Here is a 25,640-nt window from a genome sequence, read left to right as displayed (position 1 = left end):
CCAAAAAAAAATTATTTATCATTTTATATCATTTTGGCAATGAGCTTCAGAGATCATTAGATATCCAACTCAATTTCATTTATTGTTGTTGAATATAGCAATGATTGGTTCAGGGTTGTAAACTTGTCCTCTAAATGCAAAACATACAAAGACATTTAAAAAAAGAAAAAAAAAAGATGTATTGCATAGTAATATTTTTACTATGTTTCAGAATTACATTTCTCACTAACTCTACTACTCTTCAGCTAAAGCCCTCAGGCACAGTGTTGTGGGTTCAATCCAGGTCTATCTAGTTTTTGAAGTCTCACTGCTGAGAACAGGCATATTTTCCAGTGCAAAGTTAAAATCTCTTTTCATTTTTTACCCTCTTCTATCTATTCAGGAGTCTAGTAGCTGTACAGTCGGTCTATCAACATTCACATATAAACTAAATACACTTGGCTTGTTCATTTCAACGGAGAATTTGCAACGGAACGCTGTTCTATCATGCGTTTTGATAATCTAATGAGTCTAATTAATTGTCACAAATGTTAAAAACCTACAGTCCTACAAAACATCTTCAAAGCATTTGTTTTTTTCTTCTAACTTATGCTTCTCAGTACAAACTGAGACGTGATTAACGCAATCGCCAAGGGCTGAACCAAAAAGCGGATGAAACACATGGTTCACCGCACACACTTTGGTTCCAGAATGCAGATGTTCAAGTCAACAATGTCTTAACAAGAAGCAGATGGTAAACTTTTTTGTGATAAAGCTCTCATCCTGTGCAGCTCTAAACCAATGGAAATTAAAACCTGACAGTAGGTTCCTCTAAGTGGGGTGAATCTTACCTCCAAGGCAGCAGACCTCTTCCGCAGCAGCTGTTCAATTTTTGTGGCTGCTCTGGCCACCAGCTCCTCTGCGTCGTTTTGCTCCACACTGTACAGGTGTTGGTTTCTCTGAAAAATCTAAACAAAAATAGACAGTAGTGAACATATCAAATCACACACACGGTGATTCAAGAAATATTCATGTGTCAGGAATATATGTTTTATTTCCTTTTAAAACATTTTATAGAATTTTACTGAAAATTAAACATGATTCTCTGATGCACTGATTTGAGGGGGGTCCATAGCAGTGTTAAATTTGGATTGTGCTCTTTCTTTATGCGTGTGTGTGTATTGTGTTTGAGTGTTTATACCTGCGTGAGGCTCTTCCCGGCTGTGGCCGTGTCTGCCAGGGTGACAAGCTCTTTCTGCATCTGATCAACCCATTCTTTAATCCTACGGGACAAAGCATTGCACACAACCAATCTTGTAACTCAGATGCAAACAGTTTCGAAGAGACATCACAGACACTTCACAGCGCAATTAAACTGTCAGTGAAGTTATCTTACATCTACCGTCTAACAAGACCATCTGGACACAGAGTGTAAAAACAAAAAAAGCACAAAGAAAATCACTCCTATAGGTCAAGCAAAATGTCAACCAATCATTGCCGGAATCACTGGGAACAAACACAATGTCGTTCAATCACATGTGTGTCATTGGATGTCAACCAATGCGATTATTCTCTGAGGGTTCAAACATGAAGTCAGCCAATCAGGTACGTGTCAGCCGGTGTTGCGACTAGTGACAGTGATGTGAGTGGACAGGCCAGAGGTGGGAGGTGGCAAGACCATCGTGCTTCTCTGTATATCAAAGAGCTCCAGGCATTATGGGGTCCAGCCTGCTGGTGCCACACACTGGATTATTCCTTCCTCTCAGCTTCCTCCAATCATCTTGTCAGACAATAATAAGCTCTTGCATTATAATATACTGACATGATATATCACTCCATGCCTCCTGCACACAGGGGCCATGGATAGAGATATATGAGAGAGGACTGACAAAGACCAAAGACATTATGCGTTAAGTTACACGGTGACTTGAATCATCATCTTGAGGCGTACCTGGTATGAGAAGCTTGTCGGAGCAAAATACTTGTGCATGCGTGTGCATGTGGATGCATTCATTCTCCATATAAGCTACCATGCGTGCACACGCATACGCATGCACACTAACACGGTGCCATTAATATTGTATGAGAGTGATAACAGATTGGCATGGGATACAGATGCTCTCATTGCCATGCATTCGCACTAACACAGACTCAGCTGTGACCCTTCCCAGTGGCAAAGAGACATTATCCTCACATAAACAAGCTATAATAAACAGAAAAAGAGATATGCATACCCTGAAAGTATTTCTCAAAAACTGTCATTGCAGCAGTGTGATGGGTGTGATGCAAGTTACAGTATGTGTGCAAAACATTTACTCTGATGCTCGATGCAGCTGAGGGAGGTGGTAAGATAAAGAAAGAAAGGTACAGATGATCAAGACGTCAGAAGAGAAATGGCAAAGATGCATCAGGGAAACAAAACCCACAATGGATGGGGCAAATTCTGAGGAAGTTTGCTTGTGGAGAAAGATGAGACACTTTGCAAGAGTGGGTAATTCCTGAGGGGATAGCACAGTGTGAAACTGTTTAGGAAAAGAGAGGGTAGGTAGAGAAATTAGAGCAGGGTCAGCCATAATTCAACTTCTATCTCTTAATTCCCAAAGCCAGATGGTTTAGGGGTTGTGGACAACACTGCAGACTGAGGATTGGCAGAGCTTGATGGCTTCGTGAAGGCAAACTAACATAGATGTCCAGCTATGAATGTGGAATCTGGAGGAAAGGGATGAGATTTTCATAACTCTAAGTACTCTAGTTTCCATTTGTAGTCCGCTTGTAGTCCAAGTAGTATTGAGCTACTGTTTTAGCTAACGATTTAACTTTTTGTTAGCTTTTTTTTTTAAAATTAATCTGCATTCATATGCACATTTTCTGTTTATATTAATCAGAATATTTTCTTTTTTGACAATGATCCATTAGAGTGAATTCCCAACATTTGGCATACCCTTTTAATATGTTAGTGGACACTGTTTTCTCAATTGCTACTGTAAAACTAGCACACTAATTGATCAATATTACACAACAACAACAATCAATATTAAAGGAAAAGATATATCATAATGTGACAAAGAAGGTACTGATACACAGCTTTATTGAATATTAAACTTCAAAGTTAATTCTTGATCTTGGAAACAGCAGTTGAGAAAACAATATGATCATGTCACATGATCTTCTTCAGCAGACGGAGCGTGCCCAGTTGTCATGAACGAGTAGATGTTCAACCTCCCGTTCATTCTGAGGACGTCTCAGGCTTAAATGTTTAAGTCCATTACAGCAAATTCTATCTGCTGATGAAGATTGTGTGATACAGTCTGATCAAAAGCTCCAGAATAGCTGCTACATAGACCTTGTGGTGAGATTGTTTTCTCAAGTGGTTTTAGTATCAGTAATATTTGCCACTAGTGACTAATTGGTCTTCATGTCTCGCAGTCTACACTAATCACACTCTAATACTACTCATACTTACACTTCCATCTATTTTAAGATGCATTTCTTTATTTTCTTATTATTATTAACCCTATGATTAGTCTGTTAAATTACACTTTTTTCTTATTCTGCTGATGAAACAGGTGCTGCATGTGCACACTGAGTGTGTGTTTGAGAGCAACACCACCATTCAGCTTCCTTTAATGTGAACATGCTTGGCTAAATTTTCTATGATTTGTGCTACAGAATAGTTACAGTTACTCTTCCCATCTCTCCTTCACTCTCTTCTGTCCTCTTAGATTCTCTTCTCTGCATCCTCTTCCCTCCTCCACTCCGCCCCACCCTTCCTTTGTCCCCAAATCTACTAACAGCAAACTGATTGTAAGGCATTTTAGTGGACCTTGGACCCTTAAGCTCTCAAAGCCTGAAGCATTGACAAGTCAATTGTGAGTTAGAGTTTATGTGTGTGAGTGTGTGCTTGTGTGTGCAAGTGTGTGTTTGTGCATCTAGGAACTTGACATTCAGGGAAGCGGAGGGCCGTCTCTCCGGAGTTTAACTTCTGTGCAATCTACTGCTACCAGTGTAAATCTCTATAACAAAAACTCTCAGGTGTTGACAAATGGATGAGAAAACCCAGGAGGTGCGATATGTGGGCATGTGCTCTTCTGCATGTCCAATATAAATGACTTGGACTTTTTTCTTGTTGTTTCCTTTTTTCAAAATCTATTTAGAATATTTCATATATCAAAGGCTTCATAAAAGTGTCTCATCTGCAGAATAGCTCAGCCCAATTTTCATGATACTGAATCCTTTCAATGTGCATTTGCCTTGTGTGTGTGCAGACAAAGAAGTGGTGACTGTAAAGTGCACATTTAGCTCATCATATACAGTAAAGGACCATAAAATAGGAAGTAATGCTCCTAGTCCCCAAAGCCGTCGGCCTGTTGCTTTATATGAGTATTTACAGTCAAATCCTCTTGTTAAATTGGCCTTTAAGCAGTTAAGGTTTAGGCACAGTTGCATTATCCATAGGCATGGAAAACCTCTGCACATTAATGCCTCATCCTTAAATCATGCATTTCCAACCATCCCTTGAGGTCTCAAACCTAGTCTAATGGCCGTGCTTCATAAATACCATTAGATGAGGCCTGCTCTCAACGCATCAGGACGGATATGTGAAGTCAGATCTCCTCCTGCCAGAGAGTAGTGTATCTAATTTTAGCTGTTTACATATGAATACTAATTAGGTGAACTACAGTGATGCTATTATCTTATTGTCATCACACTAAGCTCTTTTCACAGGCTAAAATAACATTTCGGAGATGCCTTAACACTAATAAAGTCGTTGAGCTGAGGTAGCAAAATGTTTCTGCTCTGGTTGCTGGGCTTTCATTACTGCAGCCTCTAGTACAACGCTGGATAATTAAACACACACACACACACACACACACACACACACACACACACACACACACAAATACACATGCAAATGGCAACTGGGTCAGACACTGCCCTACATTGTTTTTCAGACACAGGAAGAGCAAATGAGAGCAAAACAGAAAGAGAGGCGGAGAGACAATACAAGAAAGAGAGAGACAGATGTTGTGGTACTATCGCTTTGGCACTGGAGAGAGTAATGAGCTGGTCCATACTGTGTATCTCAATTGGTGGCTGTGTTAAACTACAGTCTAATTACACATCATTACAGAGGCTAAGACAGAAGTGGTCCAGTCCAGACAGCAGAGCAGAATGAGGCATGGAAACACCAACAGTAATGCACCAAAACAACCCGAGGTGCTGTGCTCACGCTCTGTAGCCTAAACACTAACACCCAAGAGGCCAATTCAGTCCTTCTCCAGCCTGACCCAGATAATAAAAAGTACCTTCATATGTGGAGGATCAATCTCTGACCATCCTCTGACTTTCCTGCAGCAATTATCAGCTCAGATTTGCAACCTGGGCAGGCTTGTTGATGATCTTGTTCTGAACTATTTCTGGAACAGCCAACATGAGTTCATTGTTACAAACTCAAAAAATCCCACGAGATGGTATTTGTACCTTTCTTGTTTTTATTTACTTTGAAATGTTTCTCTAGACATTTAAGGTAGGACAAAATGTTTCATTTCCCGAGTATTTACCTGTACAACAGAGCTATTTAGGATCATAAAGAGGCACCAAACCAGCTGGTTACATTTTGCAAAATTACCTTTACATAATCTGTGTTCTCTCTCTCTCTTTCTCTTTCTTGCTCTCCGTTTGATCAGTGTAATCCAGGAGAGTGCACTTGATGAATGGGTTGTTGTATTCAGTTTTTAATTTATTTTGGCTCACGTCTAAGTTCAAACACTATTGCAGCTCATCATCATGCACACTCCAAACAGAAACCCATTTTCCTTGCAGACATATTACAGCCATGATTAAATACTATATTCCTCTTGTATCCTTAGTCACGCAGATAGACACATAGAACTGAAAATGGACACAATTATGTACATTTGCTGATTTTATATATATTTACTGCTTGTTACTTCACACTGAAATACTCAAAAAAAAGATCATTCAAAAGAAGACCCCTCCACAACCTCCCCTGCTTCTAATGGAAACTGACTCCAGCAACGGTTCAGAAAAGGAGAGAGGCCATGGAAATATGAAGATGGTGATACTGAATGGTCCCCATTACAATAGTAAACCCAAGGCAGACTGTCAGCTTCCAGTGCAACATGCAATTAGAATGGATGCTGGGGCCTGCAAGGTTTTTTTTAGCACTTGAATCCAAAAGAAGCATTTGAGATCTTCATGTTGCAAAATATACAGACGCAACGTGGTTGAAAGGTGTAGTTGGCGAAAGCTTTTTTTTTTTTTGTCTTGTTTTTAATTTTATGCACCATTTCAATCAATTTTACCTGCAAGATGATTTTGTAAATACAAAGCATCTAATTGAATTGACTTCAGACCCTTGCTCACTCAATCACAAGCGTTTTCATCTCTCACAAATATAAGTATCTGTTCTGTCAAATGCTATGTTGCCATAAGAGTGTATATTTTATGCCACAGCAATCCAACCTGCAGCAGAAGGAGAAGCATTTGTGACCTGTACCTTCAGAGTTCAAATATCAGCACTTGTATTACACTGAGAAGAATTTGTCTTATTTCTAATTTCTCAGTGATGAATAATGAATAAAAGTAAGTATATAAGTATACATGTAAAGGTAGAGCCCTGGAAAAACATCTAAACTAAAAACTGTTATGATTCCCAAGGGGATGGACGGGTCTTTTAACGCTCACGTCACAGGTAAATCGTTTCTGAGGCTAAAGTTTTGTTTAATGCTGTAAACACACCATGCTGATTTTCCATCTGTGACTCAAGCTCTTTAATTACACAGTATGTGAATAGACCTCGAATTTATAAGGTCGCAAAATGACTGGTTGGGCATTTAAAGCTGTAGGGGGCTGAATTAGGTGTTCAGCTGAACAATGCAAACATCCTGAATGTGAACTGGATTTCAAGAGAACTTTGTGTGGAATTTGCCCTACTTATCTAAAATACAAACGAACATCTGACTAATGGAGTTGTTTTGCTATATTTGCGCACAACATTATTCTGTTTTTACAGCGGAACGAATAAACTCCAAACTCGCAAGGGGCAGTTCTGTTATTTTAAATAAAGGATGAGGGCTGGGCGAAGCCGCTGGTAACTCCTCAACAACTTCACAGAGGAGCTGTCGCGGCGCTCAGTGGCCACAGCCATCCACCGGCGACGAACTGCTGGCTATGGTAACCAGCATTAATCACCGCCTGGAGGCGAGCAGCCACAGGGCAGCTGAGGTATTGTCTACCCCCAAATGCGTCTTCCTCAAGTGACCACTGGTGCATGAATGAAACGACCTGCCCACCCCACTCTCCCACCCCCAAGCGCGCACGTACTGTACAGCCTGCACACCTTGAGTGGCTCGTTTAACGTAATACTCTCTAAACGACGGGCACTTGAAACAAGGAGTCCGCAAACCACAACATTTCCTACTAGAAATTGGATTACAGGGGCTATACTTACATGAGCTGTGTCGGAAACTGCGATGCCAAAGAACCGTCCTGCCATAACAGGAACAGAAGCACCCAGGCTCGTACCCTGCAGGTATCCATTGTGAAAAAAAAAAAAAAAAAAAAAAAAAAAAAAGGGGGAGGGGGGACGGGGGGGGGGGACGGAAATTCCCCGACGCGCGTCAACACCAAATGTGCTCCGCTCCCCTTCGCCGCCGATGAATGGGAGCGGTGTGCAGGAGCAGCGTGAGTGGCAGTCTGTCGCTCCCTCACAGATTAACGAACCCTGACGCCTCTAATCTGATCACCGGACCATCCAGCGCTCTAACAGGTACTGAAGCTGGAGATCTCAGTCTCTCTCTCTCTCTTCCCCTCTCTCTCTCTCTCTCTCTCTCTCTCTCTCTCTCTCTCTCTCTTCCTTTCTCTCTCTATCCCTCCCTCTCTCACCCTGTTGCCCCCCCTTCAATCTACCGAAAGAAAATTCACATATGCTCCTTTTATCTTGTAATGTGACACTCTGTAATGACTTGACCTAATGCAATTCACACTATCTCTGCTTTTGTATAGTATAAAACAGAATAATTGTAGACTTGATACATGATCCCATAAATAGAAACATCTCTGTTATATTTCAAAAGCAGCTCTGGTATTTATTTGGGTCCAAAAAGCATCAGAAAGCCTATTTTTTCCTTTGCTCGAGGTGTACAGCATTCCATGTTGGGAGCAACAAATCGTTTTTTACCTCTATAAAGAAACACCTGCTAAAAGGAGGGTCTGACTACAGGTACCACACACACGAGCGCCCGCACGCTGAATACAGATGTAGGGTTGGCTCTTTAAAATGCCCTACAACCTGTCAATTCCTACAACCTGCAGGGATGGGAGAATTTACTGGCTTTGATAGCACAATCTTTGCTCGTTGCAATCAGTCATACTGGTTGCATGAGTGGCAGCAAGCAGAGAAACTGTCCCACATGGGAATGAGTGCTTCAGCAGTGTGACAGATCTATTGATTTCACACATACTGTGTAAAACCTTATGAGCAAAGTACAGTAAAAGCCCAATAAATCTCAGCGCCATCAATCATACCTGTTTTATAAGATTGAATTTGTGGCGATGTGCTGTGCATCCCAACACAAATGTATAAATGATACATACAATACAAGCTCCTGCACCACTGCAGTATCTAAAATCATGTTTTCTGAGCATCTAGATTTTGAATTTATTGAATAATTGAATAACAAAACGAGAAGAGAAAATAAACCTAATGTGTTTCTGTGTGTCTGTGCATGCGTGCATGTGTGTTTGTGCGTGTGTGTCTGTGTGTGTGTTCGTCCATGTGTGTGTGTAAGTCAGGCCTGGAGGGAGGGCAGGGCAGCACAAGCAGGATGCTTGGGGATTTGGTTATCAATCGTTGCCTGGCAACCACACACCATCTCTCGTGTCCTCTCACCCTCCCCTCCTCCATCACCCCCCATCCCTCTTTGTCTCTCCCATCCACAACTCTCGGCCTGCTCTCACTCTACTGCACTATTGCTCTTTCCCCCTCAGTTTCTCCACTATGCTCATCCCTTCTCTCCCTGTCACATCACCCTCTCAGCATTCTCTCTCACCACACCTTTCTCACACTCATTTCCCCCAGCACAGGAACAGATGCACCTGCCGATTGGGTGGAGAAAAGTTAGTAAGTGGTGAGAACTCATAATAGCAAAGGCCTCCTCTACAGACTTCTCCATTCAATACTTTTTCTAATTAATTTGGAGCATCTCACATTATGTCGCAAACAGGAAGAGGTGTCAGACTAATGCTCGAGCTGCTACATCTCTCCTTACATATAGTGGAAGAAGTGCAGACCAGAATAACAGAATAATATTAATGGCATCTGTCAGACAAACATAGACAGACAGTGTATCTCTGTCTAAAGAACCTGGCAGCACAAACATAATCCATAGTCCATATGATTACATGACTTAAATTATCAACTATTACAAGATTCACTTGTATAAAAAAAGAATTCAAAATGTAACAGTTTTGCTTGACATGTAAGGCTAATGACCTGGTTTGCCCTATAGTCCTGCGTTTTTCACTCCACATAAAGTGGTTATTCCCAATCAATATAAACAATTATTCTTTAAACATATTAATGGGTACAGAATGGATGAGCGCACAATAGCCTTTTTAAATATCAGCATAATAGGCTAACCTTGACTTCATAAGAGGGAACCACCTGTGGACATGGCAATGATGCTAATATAATAATGTGTGAAAGCACTGCTGGTCAAATAGGACTTAATACTGCACAGTGACGGTTGAGTTCATTTGATAGAGCATACTGCCATCTGGAGGTCATTTATAGGAATCACAAGAATCAGTTGTTGAAGAACAAAGCTTAAAAGCAGCTGCACACTAGAACATGTCAGTTTGGAACATATTTTTAGATACGAAAGATAAAAAAAAAAAGATTTAAAGCCAGGATCTGCACCTGCTTTTTCATTCCTGTGCATATATCTAAACAAAATGCTTATCTTTCCACTGATCATGTAACAATGAACACAATCTAAAAAATATATCTAATATTTGAAAGCAGAAAAGCAGGATATCCAGATGCAGGGTGCTCAGACTGATTGGTGTGATCATTATAACAGTTAATAAACCAAGGGGAAGCATATCCAAATGTAATAAAATTCAGCCAAGTAGTAAGCTGCCATTTGCCCACCCAACATGGAAAATAAGAAATCAACTTCAGGGCAGTTTAATTAAGCCAAAGTAAACATCTGTAGATCAGTCCTGTAAGATCAATGAAAGTTGGTATCAAACGTGGTGGCCATGTTGAACTACAGTAGAGTGACTAACAGAGTCAACACACATAAAAACATCAGCAACTAACCTCAGATTAGCAACTTCTGTACTGCACAGTTGGTAAAAACCAGACTGATGGGACAGATTTATGCAAAAACCACTTATGTGCAATCCGTTGTGGCAGCAACCTAAGAATCCACTGGCGGACACCAGCTGTGAAGGAGGCCGTTAAGATGAAGGAAGAGGCCTCTAAAGCTTGGTTGGCCTATAGGTCTCCTGAAGCAGCAAATATGTACTGGGAGGCCAGAAGGGCTGGGGCTTCGGTGGTTGCCAAAACAAGAACCCAGGAGTCAGAGGAGATTGGGGACCCTAGGGAGAAGGTCTTGGCCTCAAGGAAGTTCTGGCAAACCATCAAACAACTCAGGAAGGGAAAGCTTGGCTCAGGCTGTGTGCAGCAGGGTAGAACTGCTGACCATAACTGAGGATATTTGAGGAACTCCTGAGCCTGACCAGCACATCCTCTGTGGAAGAGGCAGAACATAAAGACTCGGCAGTCTAGGTTGGTGCTTCCCATTTTTGAAAAGAGTGCCAGATTGTGTGCTCCTATCACTGGGCCATCAAACTGCTCATCCTCTTTTATGAAGCTTATTCCAGGGTGCTGAAAAGGAGGCTGTAACTGACCAAACAGGATCTCAAGGCATATCTCAATGGAGAAAAGAAGAAGGAGGTGACTGTGCAGATGGGAAACTTGGAATTGCTCTCTACTCTTTGCAGATGATGTGGCTCTGTTGGCTTCATCAGACTGTGACCTCCAGGATGTACTGGGGCAGTTGGCAGTTTGCTGTTGAGCGTGTAGCAAACAGGATGAGAGTCAGCACCACCAAATGAGTTTCTTCTGTAAAGTGGCCAGGCTGACCGTTGGAGACAGGGTAAGGAGCTCTGACATCGAAAGGGAGCTTGGAGTAGAGCCAGTGCTCCTTCACGTCGAAAGGATGTGTGTCTCTGTGTGTCGAAAGCAGCCAGTTTGTGGTTCAGGCAACTGATTATGCCCCCAAGGCACCTTCAAGGGATGTCCAGCTGCTAAGATACCCTTGGGCTGACCCAGAACAAGAAATGGGCAAGTTATATATCTCATATGGCTTTGGAATGCCTCAAGATAGATGGATGGATGGATGGAAGGATGGAAGATTATTTTTTTAATACCCTTGATTATTGCAGTTAATGGTTTTACAACACAACTGTGATTCAAGCAGAGTGTGTAGATGACAAAGGATGGCAAACTGGAGCTGAGATCACTCATTGCAGACTAAAGCCAAAACAGCAAACAACAGGGAAAACAATGCAAGATAGTCTGTGTGAAATAATTCAAACCAAAGAAAAAGGCACTCACAAACCTACCGAACCATCAAAAAAGAAAAAGAAAATAAAAAAGTAATTCAAGAGCAAAGTGTGCAAAAGAAGCCCAACACTGCAGCACAATGTTGCAGTTATAATGTATTTTAACAAAATGCTTACAAAGCAGTAAGTATGACAGCAAGTTCCAATGATCATTTATAAATTTCCAGTCTCCTCGTCATGTTTGAGAAGGTGTATCCAGGCTTTTGACTTATCTTCAATTCAGATTTACCAATTCTTCATTTGTCACATCAGGATCACAATTTAATTAAACAAACAAACAAAAGAAAGCTACAGTGATCAGTTTTTTGGCTGCTTTGTTTGACCTCTGAACTCCTGCTTGCTTGGCATGTTGCCATTAAACCATCAAAGCACTTTTTAGAACTGGTAAAGAAGTCTGAGTCATTAAAGAGGGAAGTGAATTAAAATGGAATCTATGGCTGTTAAAATACACATAAGCACATTCTGCTGTTGTACGTAGATGACAAAGAAGTCACTGGGTAAAAATATTTGTGAATTTCGTTGACGTGTGAAAAAGAAAGTGAAAGAATCTTCTAAAAAGGTCGACCACAGGAACTGAACGCATACTGTCAAACTGAACACAGACATAAAAATAAAACAATAACTGAAACAAAAACAAACATGTCATTGGAGTAACGAGACCGCAGTAGGAGCAGGTAAGATAAGATAAGATAAGATAAGACTTTATTGATCCCACAGTTTGTGACATTATTATAATTATTGGTGTTATTCTTTGCCCTGATACCGTCCTCTTCTGTTACAACCAGGAAGCTCTCCTCTACAACAGTCAAACAGCCCAGTCTCAGTCTGACCATGACTTCACATTACAGCTAAATAAAGCATCACATGAATGGCCAAGCATGGATATGTTGTTGTCTGAAGTGTTAGGGGGAAAGGAAATACATATGGGTTCAATGCAGAGAATTTCCCAACAGGGATTACTAAAGAATAATTTAACTGAATAATTGATTAATTGAAGTAAATCGGTGACATTTTAGTTTGTTTCTACTTAACATTAGTCATGCGCTGACTTTAAACTCAATAAAAAGAAAGGCAAAGCATATGCACAGAATTTTTAATCTTTTTTAGAGATGGTGATATGGACTATAATTAATCTTATTTGATTAAAATATTGTACTATATTACTGAAAACATCATGATTAAATATTCAAAAGATGCCTGTGTTAAGCACAGAGGCACTGCAAACTTGCAGCGAGGCCAGATTTGCCACTCTGTGAATATATCAGTACTTTCAAGTTCCACTGAGGATCACAAATGAAATGCACTTGCCGTTGACGAGGTCTTATCAATAAATGATTATCTAACTGCCCAAAGAAGAAAATGTTGCAGGTTACTTTGTTTCTGCAAATGAATCCTCAATGAAAGCTAGAACATGCATTACTTTGGCTCCATCTGAAGGTAGAATCAAGAATGACACTGTGGCAGACCGCTGTGTTGTTTTTCCCACTGTGACAAGTCAAAATGTCTGCTCAGGTCTTTTCATTGAAAAAGCTTTTTAGTCCCCATGTAAGAACAAAAAAATTTAATATACGTTCTTCAAAATTCAGTTTCAGAACCAAAAACAAAACCAGGCTCAACTCTGCATGTGTAATATAGCTCTTCTTAATATTTATTCTTTAGACTCAGGGGAAACAGCTGATTTTTTACAGCACAATTTGCATAATATCTCAACACATCCTGTGTACAACCACAAAACCATAACATTAGATTCTTTGTTTTTACACAGAGTGAAAAACAAGACAATTTTACAAGCATATTTCTTTCCAGTCAGCATACAGATAAATCTATACATATTCTGTCTCTTTTTAAACATAATCTGTAGGCAAAATATACTGACAAACCATCAACAAAACATGCAACATCCAAAACATAAAGTCTCAGACAACTATTGAAGTTGAATAGATTTTTTTTCCCTTTGTGTTGTTTCAGCCGTATACGGGACGTGGTTGCACAGATAGTCATTGGTTGACAGCACATGTTTTGATTACACAGTCAACTCCCCTTATACAACTATTGACACGCATTGCTGTACAATAAGTCTTTTGTGATTTTTTTTTTTTCAACACTCACATGCTCAAACTTCGGACAATATAAACATTCAATCTTTGTAGAAAATAAACACTTTATGTACACATGTCAAAGGACTTGAGTCACATTCACACCCCTCAGAACAACAACAAATGGATGGTTTCACAATTACAGGCAACAGCTGATCTGAACAAACAGTATTTAGCTTGAGGGAAGTCTAATGAAACACGAGGGGTTAAACAGTCATGACTGAGCATTGAGGGAATATGTCTTATTTACTGTACTTTGTACACAGACTGTTAAGTAGACTATGAGCATGATGTGGTAAGGTCATTTCTCCCCACATTGTGCATTGTGTTTAGGAACCCCACCGTGCCTGCATGTTTTTCTTTTGCCACATAGATACAAAATGCACACCACAATATTTTCTGCCACCACGCACACCATGATTCAGTTCATTTCAGTGCAGCAACACAAAACACATAATCTTCAATGTCATGACAGTTAAAATGAGACAAGGAAATCAACAATGTAATAATAAAGTGCACAAGCTCCATGTAGATGTTAGCAGCTGCTAACATCAGGTTATATTAAAATCAGTAAAAAAATCAATATAGTTAATATTTTCTTTCAATGATGTACAAATTAAAGTTCTTTTTCTATAAGACATATTTAGACGATGTGTTCACAGATATAACATTTAGTTCCAAAAAAACAAACGCATTCAAACACATCTGTGTTGCATAGAATTAAGAACCAATGGGTCTGGAATTAAAAAAAACAACAACAACAACAAAAAAGAGAGATTGGCACAGCAAAATAATTATCTGAAAAATCAGCCATGTTCTCTTCCTTATGGTATTCTCCTCTTTTTTTTTTTTGTCATCCTTTGCTATAAGATTTAAGTGACATCTTGATCTAAGTGTGTTTGTTGTTTCCTCTGTTATATTTAATCCTTACAAATATTGCATCAGCCCTGTGATATGCCTAAATGCACTGACAGTAGCTCTGAGGGTCACTTGGTAGTGCTTTTTTTTATTCTGCAGATGTGGTGGCCAAACATGACGAGATGAATACATCGGTCACCTGCTCCACATTAGTACTGAGACTTGGCCCCATGTGTTCTTCTGACTTGAATATGACTGAACCCCAGAGGGCCTGAGTGAGTGTTTTGGTCACAGGCAGTGAAAGAGGCTGGTTCACTGTGTTGCAACGGGATCACTGACACAAAACAGCATAGTTAGTTTTACAGCACAGCCAGACACACAGAGGAACCTCGACATTTGACTGGTTGGAAGAGTTTTTTTTCTTCATTTTGAAATTATTTTTAGGTAAAACTCAGACGAGGGGGCTTTACTAGGACACAGAAAGCAGCGCTGTCACACGGAGGTAATGACAGTTGCGAATCTACGTATGGTTTTGACACAAGTTGTGCGAATTACATGTCTCTCCAACAGTGTAATTACGTGATGGGCTACACGGAAATAAATATTCGCATACTCTGAGCAACTACATCAGCCTTGACGTAAAATGTTGTACACGTGACACAGATGTGATAAACTCTTGTCATCCTCTTCACTCGGCTTGTAACATTCAACACAGCGTGTGATTTGGATTTCGAAACACGCTGTTCATTTTATTGTTGTTCTGCCCTGCCCTAGACAATGGCATGCCAGGGAAATAGCAATATGTCACTGGATGTTGACCTCGACCAGATTCTGTCACAGCCCCGTTGAGTAATCTGTGGTGCATCAGTGTGATCAGATGACCGAAGGAGCTGTTTTTCATGAACATCCTTGAGCTCACATAGGTCCACATTCACATTACAGCTATTAAGACTGCCTACACCATAGACTAAAGTATCCGTCTGGATTGTCAGTGCGCCACCCACAGCCTCACTCTAACAGAGATCATATGTCTATTTTATTATATATAGTGACAAGAAAACTCTTATTCTGTATATTGTATTTAGATATATTCTGCATCTGATATCTTTGTGTTTATATAAACATCACACTGTACAATGTGATTCTCTGATATGCTCTGTAATCTGCATGTATATCTACAATCTGAAGTGCTGTACATTTTATCTTCATCTCATAGCAAAAGTCAACCGTCTGACTCTGTTCTACATACAATAAGCTTTGTCATTCTGTTCTCTTTTTACACAAAAGACTAACGTACAAAAACATAATGCATTCCTTCATTAAATATTTCAAAGACCACTGATGTCCACGCACATCACAACCATCATTTGGGCATGACAACAATATGAAGAAAACACAATGCTAATTCAGTTGATGACCGTGATCATGAAGTCAAATTCAACTTTTTTTTTTTTTTTTCGTCTTTCCCTCTGATAGATATGTTAGCTCAGTTGCGCAGCACCAAAACAACAAATTGTCATAAGGGTCATGGAATTGGAACTATGGTAAGAAAAACATCACTGCTCTCAAAGCCATATTGCTGCTAAGTCTGTTTCAGTGCCCGCTGTGTCATTTGCATGTTTGTGTCCTACAAGCAAAGTCCACAGCCAGCAGAGACTCGACATGGGAGGAGGTGGACATGTGTGCTGGCAGTGTTGGACTGATACAGTTGTTATGGTATTAGCACATAACTCCCTCCTTCTTAGAACGTATGAACTGAGGAAGTAAAGGAAGAATGGAGGTATTGAATGGATCTTTTTATGTCCTCTTTTTTTCTCGTGTTCATCTTTTAGTCATATCAGATCTCTGCATTAGTACATTCTGGCTTCACCTTTCGTTGATCTATCGCACCTGCGTGTTTTTGGTGTGGTGTTCAGGGGTTGGTCTGAGTGGAGCTGACAAACAGCTTGTGCCAGCTGACCACTCTCTTCCTCATGTCCACCTTATCCAGCCAGATGTAGGCTTCCCCTATCAGGGTCTTCTTCATGAACTTGCCTCCATTGGACACTAAGAAAAGCTAGAAATACATCGGAGAGAGAAACAGCAGCGTCAAGGCTTATTCTGTTTTGTGTTTGGTCGTTCCATCTTGAAAAGTGAGCAGGGAAAATCGTATTATCCAGCATGAATAATGCAAGTAACACTGAGCAAAGTGGTTACAAGACAACAAAGTCTGATCTATTGATCAGTGCATACCTACCCAGAAATAAACAAGTTTAGCCTTTAAATCAAGATGAAGCATTTTAGTATTGTCCTGAATTAAAACAAGACTATAAATAAACATGCTAATATTTGCGACACATTTCCATTCATTTTCCTTCAGCTGCAGCTTAGATGTTCATATCCTGCAATCTCCCACCTGCTACATGGGACAGCAGACCAGTTTCTAAAACTCTGCATAATGACTTTTAAGACTTGTTTTGTCAGATGTTACAAGCTTCCAGTTTAAATTAGCTGTATTGAGTCATTTTGGAGCAACAGCAAAAACCTGGATGTTATGTAATACTGAACTGGAGCAATTCAATGATTCACCTCAAATTACTACAAATCCATACAGACAGTTTGTGGTCTATGGTTATCAGGTCAGCCAGATATGCAAAATATGTGACATTATGTTTGAGAGCCATAGAGTGTGTCAGTCTGCAGCTGTCTGATGTGGGTGCTGTGGTACCTGTATGGAGTGTCCAGTCGGGTTGAGGGGGAATCTGAAGGTCTCATTAAAAGAGGGCTCTCTGTCATGTCGACAAACTCTGGTCTTCTTCTTGATGATCCTCTTCTGAGTGGCTACATTCACCACATACAGCTTCACATACAGGTCTGAAGGCAAATTAGACAAATCATGAATGTGACTTAGTGAACCTGCAAACTATCCAAAATTTTTGGAAAACCGCACACCCATATACTCGCACTCATGCATGTGCACAAATACACACTACTTCCAGACCTGGCAGGTGGTCTGGGCTCTTGAACTTGTACGTGATGTTTCTGCATTGAAGGATCTCCAAGACCAGCTGGTCCCCTTCTGTCTTCACCTCCTTCTTGAGAGCAACCTTGATCTCCCCCATCACTTGTGTTTTACCACCTAAAAGCAGCGACAGAGGGATGTGAATGATCACTTGTTAGAATAAAGTTGGGGATTTCTTTATTTAGATAGCCTTGTCTGAACCCTGCGCTGAGTTTCTGCAGGCCGATTCCTAGTTTCACAGAAAAGCATGTTCTCCTCCTCGTGTCACTAAAGACTGTTTAAATTACTTAACAATGCATCACTAAACCTGGGCTCACAGCCGAATGTAACCAGGTGAGAGAATATCTGTCAGTGTCATGTGTCTCTTATTGAAGCTTTTGGGTTTTTACAAAAGACATGCAGAGTCAAATGTGTTAAAGGAGTCTTCAGGCACCATGGAAATGACCCCCTGACCCTCCACTGTGTAACAGCTGCCAGGCTACAGCCTAGGAGGACCTTTGGCTTTTTGTTACAAATTGAAACTAGAGATGGAAGGGAGGCATCATGACACCTGAGCTACATGAAACGTAGATATAGTTATGACAGCGGGCAGGATAGTGTGACATCCAATTCTCTTCCACCATCCCAAGCAATGCATTAAGTCATTAGGCTGGGTAAATATTGTTAACAAAGGACTTGACTGAGCATTTGACACCACAATTGAATAGGGTCATTACGAATTACAGTTTATTAGGTGGTTGAATGAGTGGCTGAGTTGAAAAAAAAAAATAGTGTCATTATACAAAATATCCAGCAGATGGAGACAAACCACCAAGAACTAAAGCATCATAAATCATAGCCTCAGTAGTGTTTTCACTGGAGACAGAGGACATTTCTTGCACTTGCCTTCATTTTCTGGGGTCCCTAGTTGATTTTTGTCGGTGCCGTTAGGAATAGTCTTACCACTGTGAAAAAAACATATATGAAAACTGCTTTTTTCACAAGAAAATGTGACATCATCACACATATTCAAAGACAATGCAATAATTTGCATTACTGCCAGCCTTAAGCTTCAATGGATGCACACAAAACATTTGCCCCAGATGGTCTTACATGCGTGGCACTTGAAAGATGGCACTGTCCACTCCTGTGCCTGCCCCTTCTTCCGCATCCAGATCTCCGTAGGCATCTCCCACAAGACTCGGGGCAGACAGCACCACTGACCCTGAGACATCACCCAGTCGGTGTCCTGGTCCTGAGGGTGGCAAGAGTGAGTGTGATGGTGAGGAAATATCTATCTATCTATCTATCTATCTATCTATCTATCTATCTATCTATTGTACTGCAACAAACACAGCGCGTCTTCATTGACTCAGCTTTTACCACACATGCATGCATGTCCAACAGATATGCTGAAACACACACCCGCAGCTATCAATCACCGACACTGTCTGTCACACATAATTTTGACTGAGCATCTCATAACAGAATATCAGGGGAGGAGCACATTAATGCAGATGACACCCTGTCCTTGCATTTAGCAGTGCAGTGTGTAACCTCGGTTAACTCATAACAGCCACACCAAATCCCTCTCACCAGAAATAAATGAAGGTCACTGAGTTTAATTCGCACATGGAAATGAATTTAGCGTAAGACAATATGGATGGTCTTTCAGAGATTTAACAATTTGTTCTCGGCTCCTGGCTGCTGTTCAGTTATGCTCATACAGTATGAAAGAGCGAGATTAGTTCAGGGAATATGTGAAATGTTTCTGTCTAGACTAAAGGTGGATACATTCTTTGCCTTCAAGGTCCACTGCCTGTATTTGCTTTGAAATGACTGCTGTAGTTAGATCATGTCGCAATCTGTGACTCAGTAACTGGGCATTATGTTTCTGTAGCCATGAAAACATAATCACATCAACAACAAAAGTAACGACAACAGCAAAAAAAGACACGCATGCACAATCTCAGACATTCACAGACTTACATGAAAATTATTAAATGAGAATTAATTTGTTACAATTATTTACACATTTGGTTTTATGATAGACTTAACTTTGTTTCTGTTTTTTAGTTTTTAGTTTGATTGTATTATGTTTAATAATATTTATGAGCACATTTTTCCTATGTTGCCTCACCTTCCCTTGACACTTCTGTTCCCCTCATGGTAAGCTGGCCGCTTTACTCTCATTGGCTGGTGAGTGCAGAGTGAGCCTCCTGTTGACTTTTGAACATCTTGGTGTGTCTGTGTTTCCTGGTTTGACTGGTTCAGCCTCACATTTGTGTCCCCTTTGTTTTAGGCGATGGGTTTGGGAGAGGATCAGGTAGGGAGGGGAGGCTGTGTGCCATAACTGCCTGCGTCTGTGTGTGTGTTCTGTGACTTTTCAAAGGGTTCATTCATATGGCACACACATGCACACACAGAGAGATACTGCAGCATCACAAAATCCTCAGTGGCCAGGGAACAGTAGCCAGGGAAGCTGCACTGCATGCTTAAGTAGCTCTGACACTGGGCTAACTTATCGCAGAGAGGGGTGACAACATAGCTCTTCATTTTGAGGACATCACACTAAATATTATGCATAAACATCAAAGGATATTGTTTTTATCATGTTAATATGGTACAATACATGTGAGGGATTGCCATCCCAGTTTGGTTTCTATACTGGGGTTGGAGATTGCCACACTGGGGTCTGTAGAAACCATATGCTTGGGATTGGCACATGCACAATTCATGTAGAAACAGAGGAATCTGGGGCTCTTATTTCAGAGCTAATGGAATATATTAATTCCTTAGTTTTGCTATAAATTGTGTAACTTTTTTGCTGTGTTATTTACTCACAATTACATATAAAGTTTATGTCCTACTCAAGATACTCAAATAGGCAGCAAAAATGTTAATCAGATGGAAAATGTCAAAAGCTGTATTTGGAATATTTAGTGCACCGAATGTGCCAGATTTATAAATATTTAATTTTACATTTAAGGACTGAATAAAATAAGATTTTACAACAAGTTTAGGTTTTGATATATCTCAGCTATTTGTCTTTTTTTGTACGCCATAGATTTTGCTTGGTAACAAACTTAATAAGATTTACTTAACTTGGAGGAGGAAAAATTAAACTAAGATTATTGATCAAACCAAATCACTTTGCCCTCAGAGAAAAAAGTCAGACGAGGAGAGCAGAAGGCAAAGGTGTCATGTTAGGGAGGTGAACGCACAGCGGTTTAGGTTTTCATCAAACGATCTCAACAAAGCTTGCATGCGCAGGAAAAAGGAGGCATGTCACAGGAGGTGTATCATGGGTAGGGGCGGGATTTACTTGGTTGCAGGCGGGACTGTTGCACGGCAGCCTCGGCGGCAGCAATGGCTATCCCAGCATCCTCAAGGTGGGCCTGAGTGACGCTGCTCTTGCTTTGGCTTCGGGAGGGGCCATGGGAGCGCAGCTGCCCATCAGAGGAAGACTTTGAGCTGCCTGGGCTGCTGTGTGACTTTTCCAAAGGCAGCATCTGCATGTCTGGTGGAGGATGAAATACAGGGTTAAAACTGCTAATGGGACAAGAGAGAAAAGATGTAGATGAAAATAAATCAAAACTGTTCACAGCATTTAATATTTTCTGCTCCAGTGGCCCTAATTATACCATGTAGCAGTTGACAAGCACATGGAGTGTAATTACAACTGCCAACAATTGATTTGCATTTTTGTTTCTATGGTAACAGCTTCTATCCCTATGACAACTGAGTGACCACCTTATAAATGACACTTTTTGTCGCCAAAAGGAATCTTGCTAATAATAATACTAATATCACAGTGTTGAGTCAGGAAAATACAGAAAAACTGATTCATGGAGCTCTTTTACCTTTGCCTGGATCAGGGAAGATCCCATGGCTTCGGCTCTTGATTACAGAGTTTTTAGGTGAATCATGACTCCCGTCTCCTGGTGTTTGACCCATACCATGCCCAGGCCCCATCCCAGGCACTGACATATACCCCTGGCCGTGTCCCTGACCATGACCTTGACCTGACCCAGAACCTGGTGGGCCTTGAGCAGCATGGTGGGCTCTGCTGTGCTCAATGCTCTCACTCTGCTCCTTTAAAGGCAGCCAGCGAGGAGTGTTGTCGAGCTGGGCCGTGTTCGACAAGTCAATCAACACCTGGGACACAATTAACATGCACACACGCACAAACACATAGATACACGGTGACATTTAGAGAAGGAAAAAATAAGGTCAACACTCAAGAATAACATGTAGAAAAAGACTGACTGATACAACAAGGAGAGGAATTTGTATGAAGGTAAATAAAGATTTGCTAAATCACAAGGATAAGAATTTGTCCCTTTCCGAAGGCATAATGCATTTAGCAGAAGATAAAAGCACTGTTGACTATTCCGATTTATAGGCATGAAACAAAGCTTCAGAGTTTATGAGAGGAGAGAGAGGGATAATACAAATAGTATTAAGTTGTTTTCAGAAACGCTGGTCCATAGGAAAAATAAAGCAGCAGAAACCTTTTGTGTTGGATAAAAATTAAATGCATTTGACATTTTCCGACATGGGACTCAGATTCCGAAAGCACTCACTTCTCCAAGGAAGTCATTGGAGGAGGATCTGTCATAGTCCCACACTGTCACCTCCAGCGTCTTTTTCTTTAACTGGATAGAAGGAGTGAAGAAGAGGAGAGAGGGGCACAGATTATAATGACAGGTCTTGCGTGCATATGTATGTGTGCGGGAGAGAAATGTGTATCCGTGAGGCTGCCTGTGTTTGTGTGTGGGTGGGTGGAGGAAGAATGATAGCAAACAGCTTAGGCACACTGTACGTGCATGAATGAATGCAAACCTGCAATTTATTGTAATTAGCAAAGAAACGAAGAGTTACATTAGGTTTGGTTATTTCCAATATATATCTATGCATGTGTGTATATACTTGTGAATGTGCATGTGTGTATAGGAATGTGTGGGAGGAGATGGAAATTCTTGGGGGTGGGGGGGGGTGATTGATGTAGCAGTTTTTTAAGGCTGCTCCGGCCAGTCAGGAGATGCGATTAACAGAAGGCAGCCCCAGAGGAGCCGATGAATCCTCTCTCTTTACAGAAGGCCTCTACTCTCTGACCACTACAGCTACCACATCTGCACTCATCCCTCAGAGCTGTAATTACTGTCTGGGTAGTGTCTCTGTCACAAACAACACATGCTCCTAGAAAACACAGACACCCAGGAACACCAGCACCCATGTACACAGTTAACACTTGCACAGCGACAGACGAGCACACAGACACATGATTATAAAGTTTCGAGCACTCTTTTTGTGAAAATGTCACGCAGTTATGCTGTCTGTGTAGAGACTGTGTGAGAGCCGAAATGATGGCAGTTAACTTTAGTCTTGGGAGTGCTGATAAGAGGTTGCACAGGGATGCTGAGAACAGCTTGGGGGACGAGACATGAGGACAGAATCCTAATAACAGTATAAGGCATCCACTTCACCCAAAATGGCCCACAGCACATACAGTAACTGCACAAGCAAGACAAGAGTGAAAGTTTGTGTGTGTGTGCACAGACTGCACTGTGTGTGTGTGCGTGTGTGTGATTTCCATTCTGCACAGTACCTGCTCCAAATGAATGTTCTTGTAGATGACAGTCTGGTTCCATTCTGGGTTCATGGTCTTCTGGGCATACCTGGTTCTTCTCTTGTTATCAGCACTGATAAGTCATGATATTCAGAATGATTGGTTGTCAGTCGTAAATTAAAAAATCTCTTCCCCTGCCTGGCCCCATGGCAAACATTCACCAGACTGTGATGCACTCAATAAATGTGGACTGAATTGAAGCTTGTAAACTAGTCAGTCTCCTGTTGTGGAGACATCAGAAAAAAGTATTTAACTGTCTTGTTTGGTTTTACAAAAAATTACTTCAGAGATAAAAACTGACAAGAGTTAAAAGTGAGAGGCAGAGAGAAAAAAGCAATGATAGGAGTGTTCTTAAACACCATGAAATACAGCAGATAATTGGACGAACAACAAAGGCCACAACAAAAGGATGGAAAACCACTTTGGAGACATAATTCACAGAAAGAAAAACACCAACGAAAAGCAAAGATCAGCACCACACTACCTTGCATTCTGGACAACCATGACTTGGCTGAGGGAGTCCAGAAGAGGAAGAGGAGGGCAGATATCACAAACAAGAAAAGCAAAAACACAAAAAACAGTCAGAGAAGCCCTGAGAGCTCAAAGAAAAGGCAGTAAAGGATAAAGAGCTGAGGCAATCAATGTTCTCTGCAGGGTGTATCACTGTTTTTGTGCCAGAGCAATATACGTGACTAAAGACCAAAAAAAAAAAAAAAAAAAAAAACCCCTCACAGTGATTACAACTGCTTCATGGGTGAATGACTAATTCACTATTCTGAGCCGTTGTCGAGATACTGCGGCTGTGCACTTTACAGCTAATGTCAAAGAAACACCATTCAAAATGCTCTTCAAATGAAGCAGCAGGAGAACAAAAGTGCTCTCATACGGACCTTTCGTTTCTAACCTATACAGCGTGGAGGTAGAGATGGTGTATTGTCTCGTAAACAGGTCTGATGGGGTCATTATCCAAGAGCAGATACTGTTACAGAGCAGATAAAGTCTGTATCGATCCTTTCTCTTGCTATTCACTGGCTCTTAGGAACACAGTGGAGCAGACAGGGCTGGAGGAGGAAGCCCAGGATATAATACCACAGGATAATACTAAAATACTCACTTCTGTCAAAAGTGGACAGAGTAAGAAAGAGTTTGCGACTACAGCATACTGCAGAGAATGTTTGCACACACGCAGGCTGTCTACAACCCCTTAATTTGACGTATTATATGGCAAAAGATCTCCTCTCACTGCTTTGTATAAAGTCTAACACCCATCTATTGATTCATAGAGATAGAGTCACATTACACTACAAATGACTGCCTCATGCCACCATGTCCAGTCCCATTCTCTCATTCAAACTCAAGTAGTTAGTCAGTTCCATACAGCACAATCAATACAAAGTCAGAAAGAAAGAGGGGGAGAGAAAACAAGACAGACACAGAAGCAGAAAGGGAGACACAGACCAGACATTTGGGAAGACTCAAACAAACTCAGAGCTCACCCTCTTCCTGGTAAGAGGTAAACCTTGACAAAAGGGTCGGAGTAGCTATCGTTGTCCCTCGGGGCCAGGTTTCTAGCCTGCAGGACGTGGACGATCAGGTTTCCTAGGTTCCTGTCATAGTTGATCTGGAGCTGAGGGAAAAAGAGCGGAGGGGAGGCTGTGTGAGAATGATCAAACGACAGCGACAGAAAAAAATAAGTCTCTCATAGTTTTCGTGTTTTCATACCTGAATTTCTCCTGTGATGGCATGAGGTAGCTTCATTGCCTCTGTTGGCTACAAAGAAGTAGGGAAGAACATAATATGGGTGTAAAAGAATTGTTTCCTGATTAGTCAAATAGATGCAGACAATGCTGATGGTCTTGACCTGACCCACAATGACAAGTCCATATCAGACTTAAGCCATTAACCTGGGATTAGGTTGCAGTAAATGGTGCTCTGACTTCTCTCTTGAAATATTGTCACCTTACAGATGAATGGGTGGTCCTTGTAGAAAAGGTGCCGAGTAAAGATTTCTCGATGGATCTATGAGCCTCAGGAGAGATTTGACTATCTGAGCTGTGTAATTGACTGGAAAAGTCCTCCAGTGAAGTTTGAGAAGGTTAATCAATTATTTGAAGTGCTTAGACATTAATAGAAATAGGCTATTTTACTATCGACAATTTCCAATCTACCCATATATTTATACTCTCTGTTCCATATTTGATATCATTTGTGTTACATAATGCATCCTCTTTGCTCTGTCAGTGTGGCATGGCTTTGACACGTTTAAACGCACACCCGGGGTCATGCACTGCACCACACAATTTTCTTGTTCCACTGTAATTGGCCTGTCACTCTCTGATGAACACTGTCATGCCATTTGACCTTCACATGCAACCTCCCCTTTGTAATAGTGTGTGATGCAATACTAATGGATGTGCATGATAGATCACACACAGTT

General features: G+C 40.9%; 2 protein-coding genes across 2 annotated transcripts in view; both read right to left on the bottom strand.

Moving 5' to 3' along the window:
* The window catches only part of LOC143321779 (voltage-dependent calcium channel subunit alpha-2/delta-1), a 56,743-nt gene extending 49,064 nt beyond the window's left edge, over positions 1 to 7,679 (bottom strand). The window contains exons 1-3 of the mRNA XM_076732417.1: positions 7,454 to 7,679; positions 1,181 to 1,262; positions 831 to 947 (exon numbers count right to left, since the gene is read on the bottom strand). Of these exons, the coding sequence (XP_076588532.1) occupies positions 831 to 947; positions 1,181 to 1,262; positions 7,454 to 7,542 (288 nt within the window). The 5' untranslated portion in view covers positions 7,543 to 7,679. The remainder of the gene's footprint in view (positions 1 to 830; positions 948 to 1,180; positions 1,263 to 7,453) is intronic.
* A 5,583-nt stretch (positions 7,680 to 13,262) lies between these two features.
* pclob (piccolo presynaptic cytomatrix protein b) overlaps positions 13,263 to 25,640 on the bottom strand; it is a 57,458-nt gene continuing 45,080 nt past the window's right edge. Inside the window, exons 28-39 of the mRNA XM_076732472.1 lie at positions 24,926 to 24,973; positions 24,700 to 24,830; positions 23,688 to 23,714; positions 23,183 to 23,276; positions 22,158 to 22,229; positions 21,435 to 21,729; positions 20,897 to 21,091; positions 18,685 to 18,826; positions 18,478 to 18,536; positions 17,572 to 17,709; positions 17,299 to 17,444; positions 13,263 to 16,647 (exon numbers count right to left, since the gene is read on the bottom strand). Coding sequence (XP_076588587.1) covers positions 16,504 to 16,647; positions 17,299 to 17,444; positions 17,572 to 17,709; positions 18,478 to 18,536; positions 18,685 to 18,826; positions 20,897 to 21,091; positions 21,435 to 21,729; positions 22,158 to 22,229; positions 23,183 to 23,276; positions 23,688 to 23,714; positions 24,700 to 24,830; positions 24,926 to 24,973 — 1,491 coding nt within the window. The 3' untranslated portion in view covers positions 13,263 to 16,503. The remainder of the gene's footprint in view (positions 16,648 to 17,298; positions 17,445 to 17,571; positions 17,710 to 18,477; positions 18,537 to 18,684; positions 18,827 to 20,896; positions 21,092 to 21,434; positions 21,730 to 22,157; positions 22,230 to 23,182; positions 23,277 to 23,687; positions 23,715 to 24,699; positions 24,831 to 24,925; positions 24,974 to 25,640) is intronic.

Source organism: Chaetodon auriga, chromosome 6 (genome assembly GCF_051107435.1).
Source record: "Chaetodon auriga isolate fChaAug3 chromosome 6, fChaAug3.hap1, whole genome shotgun sequence".
NCBI lineage: Eukaryota > Metazoa > Chordata > Actinopteri > Chaetodontiformes > Chaetodontidae > Chaetodon > Chaetodon auriga.
This window is presented reverse-complemented; position numbering and strand designations above follow the sequence as displayed.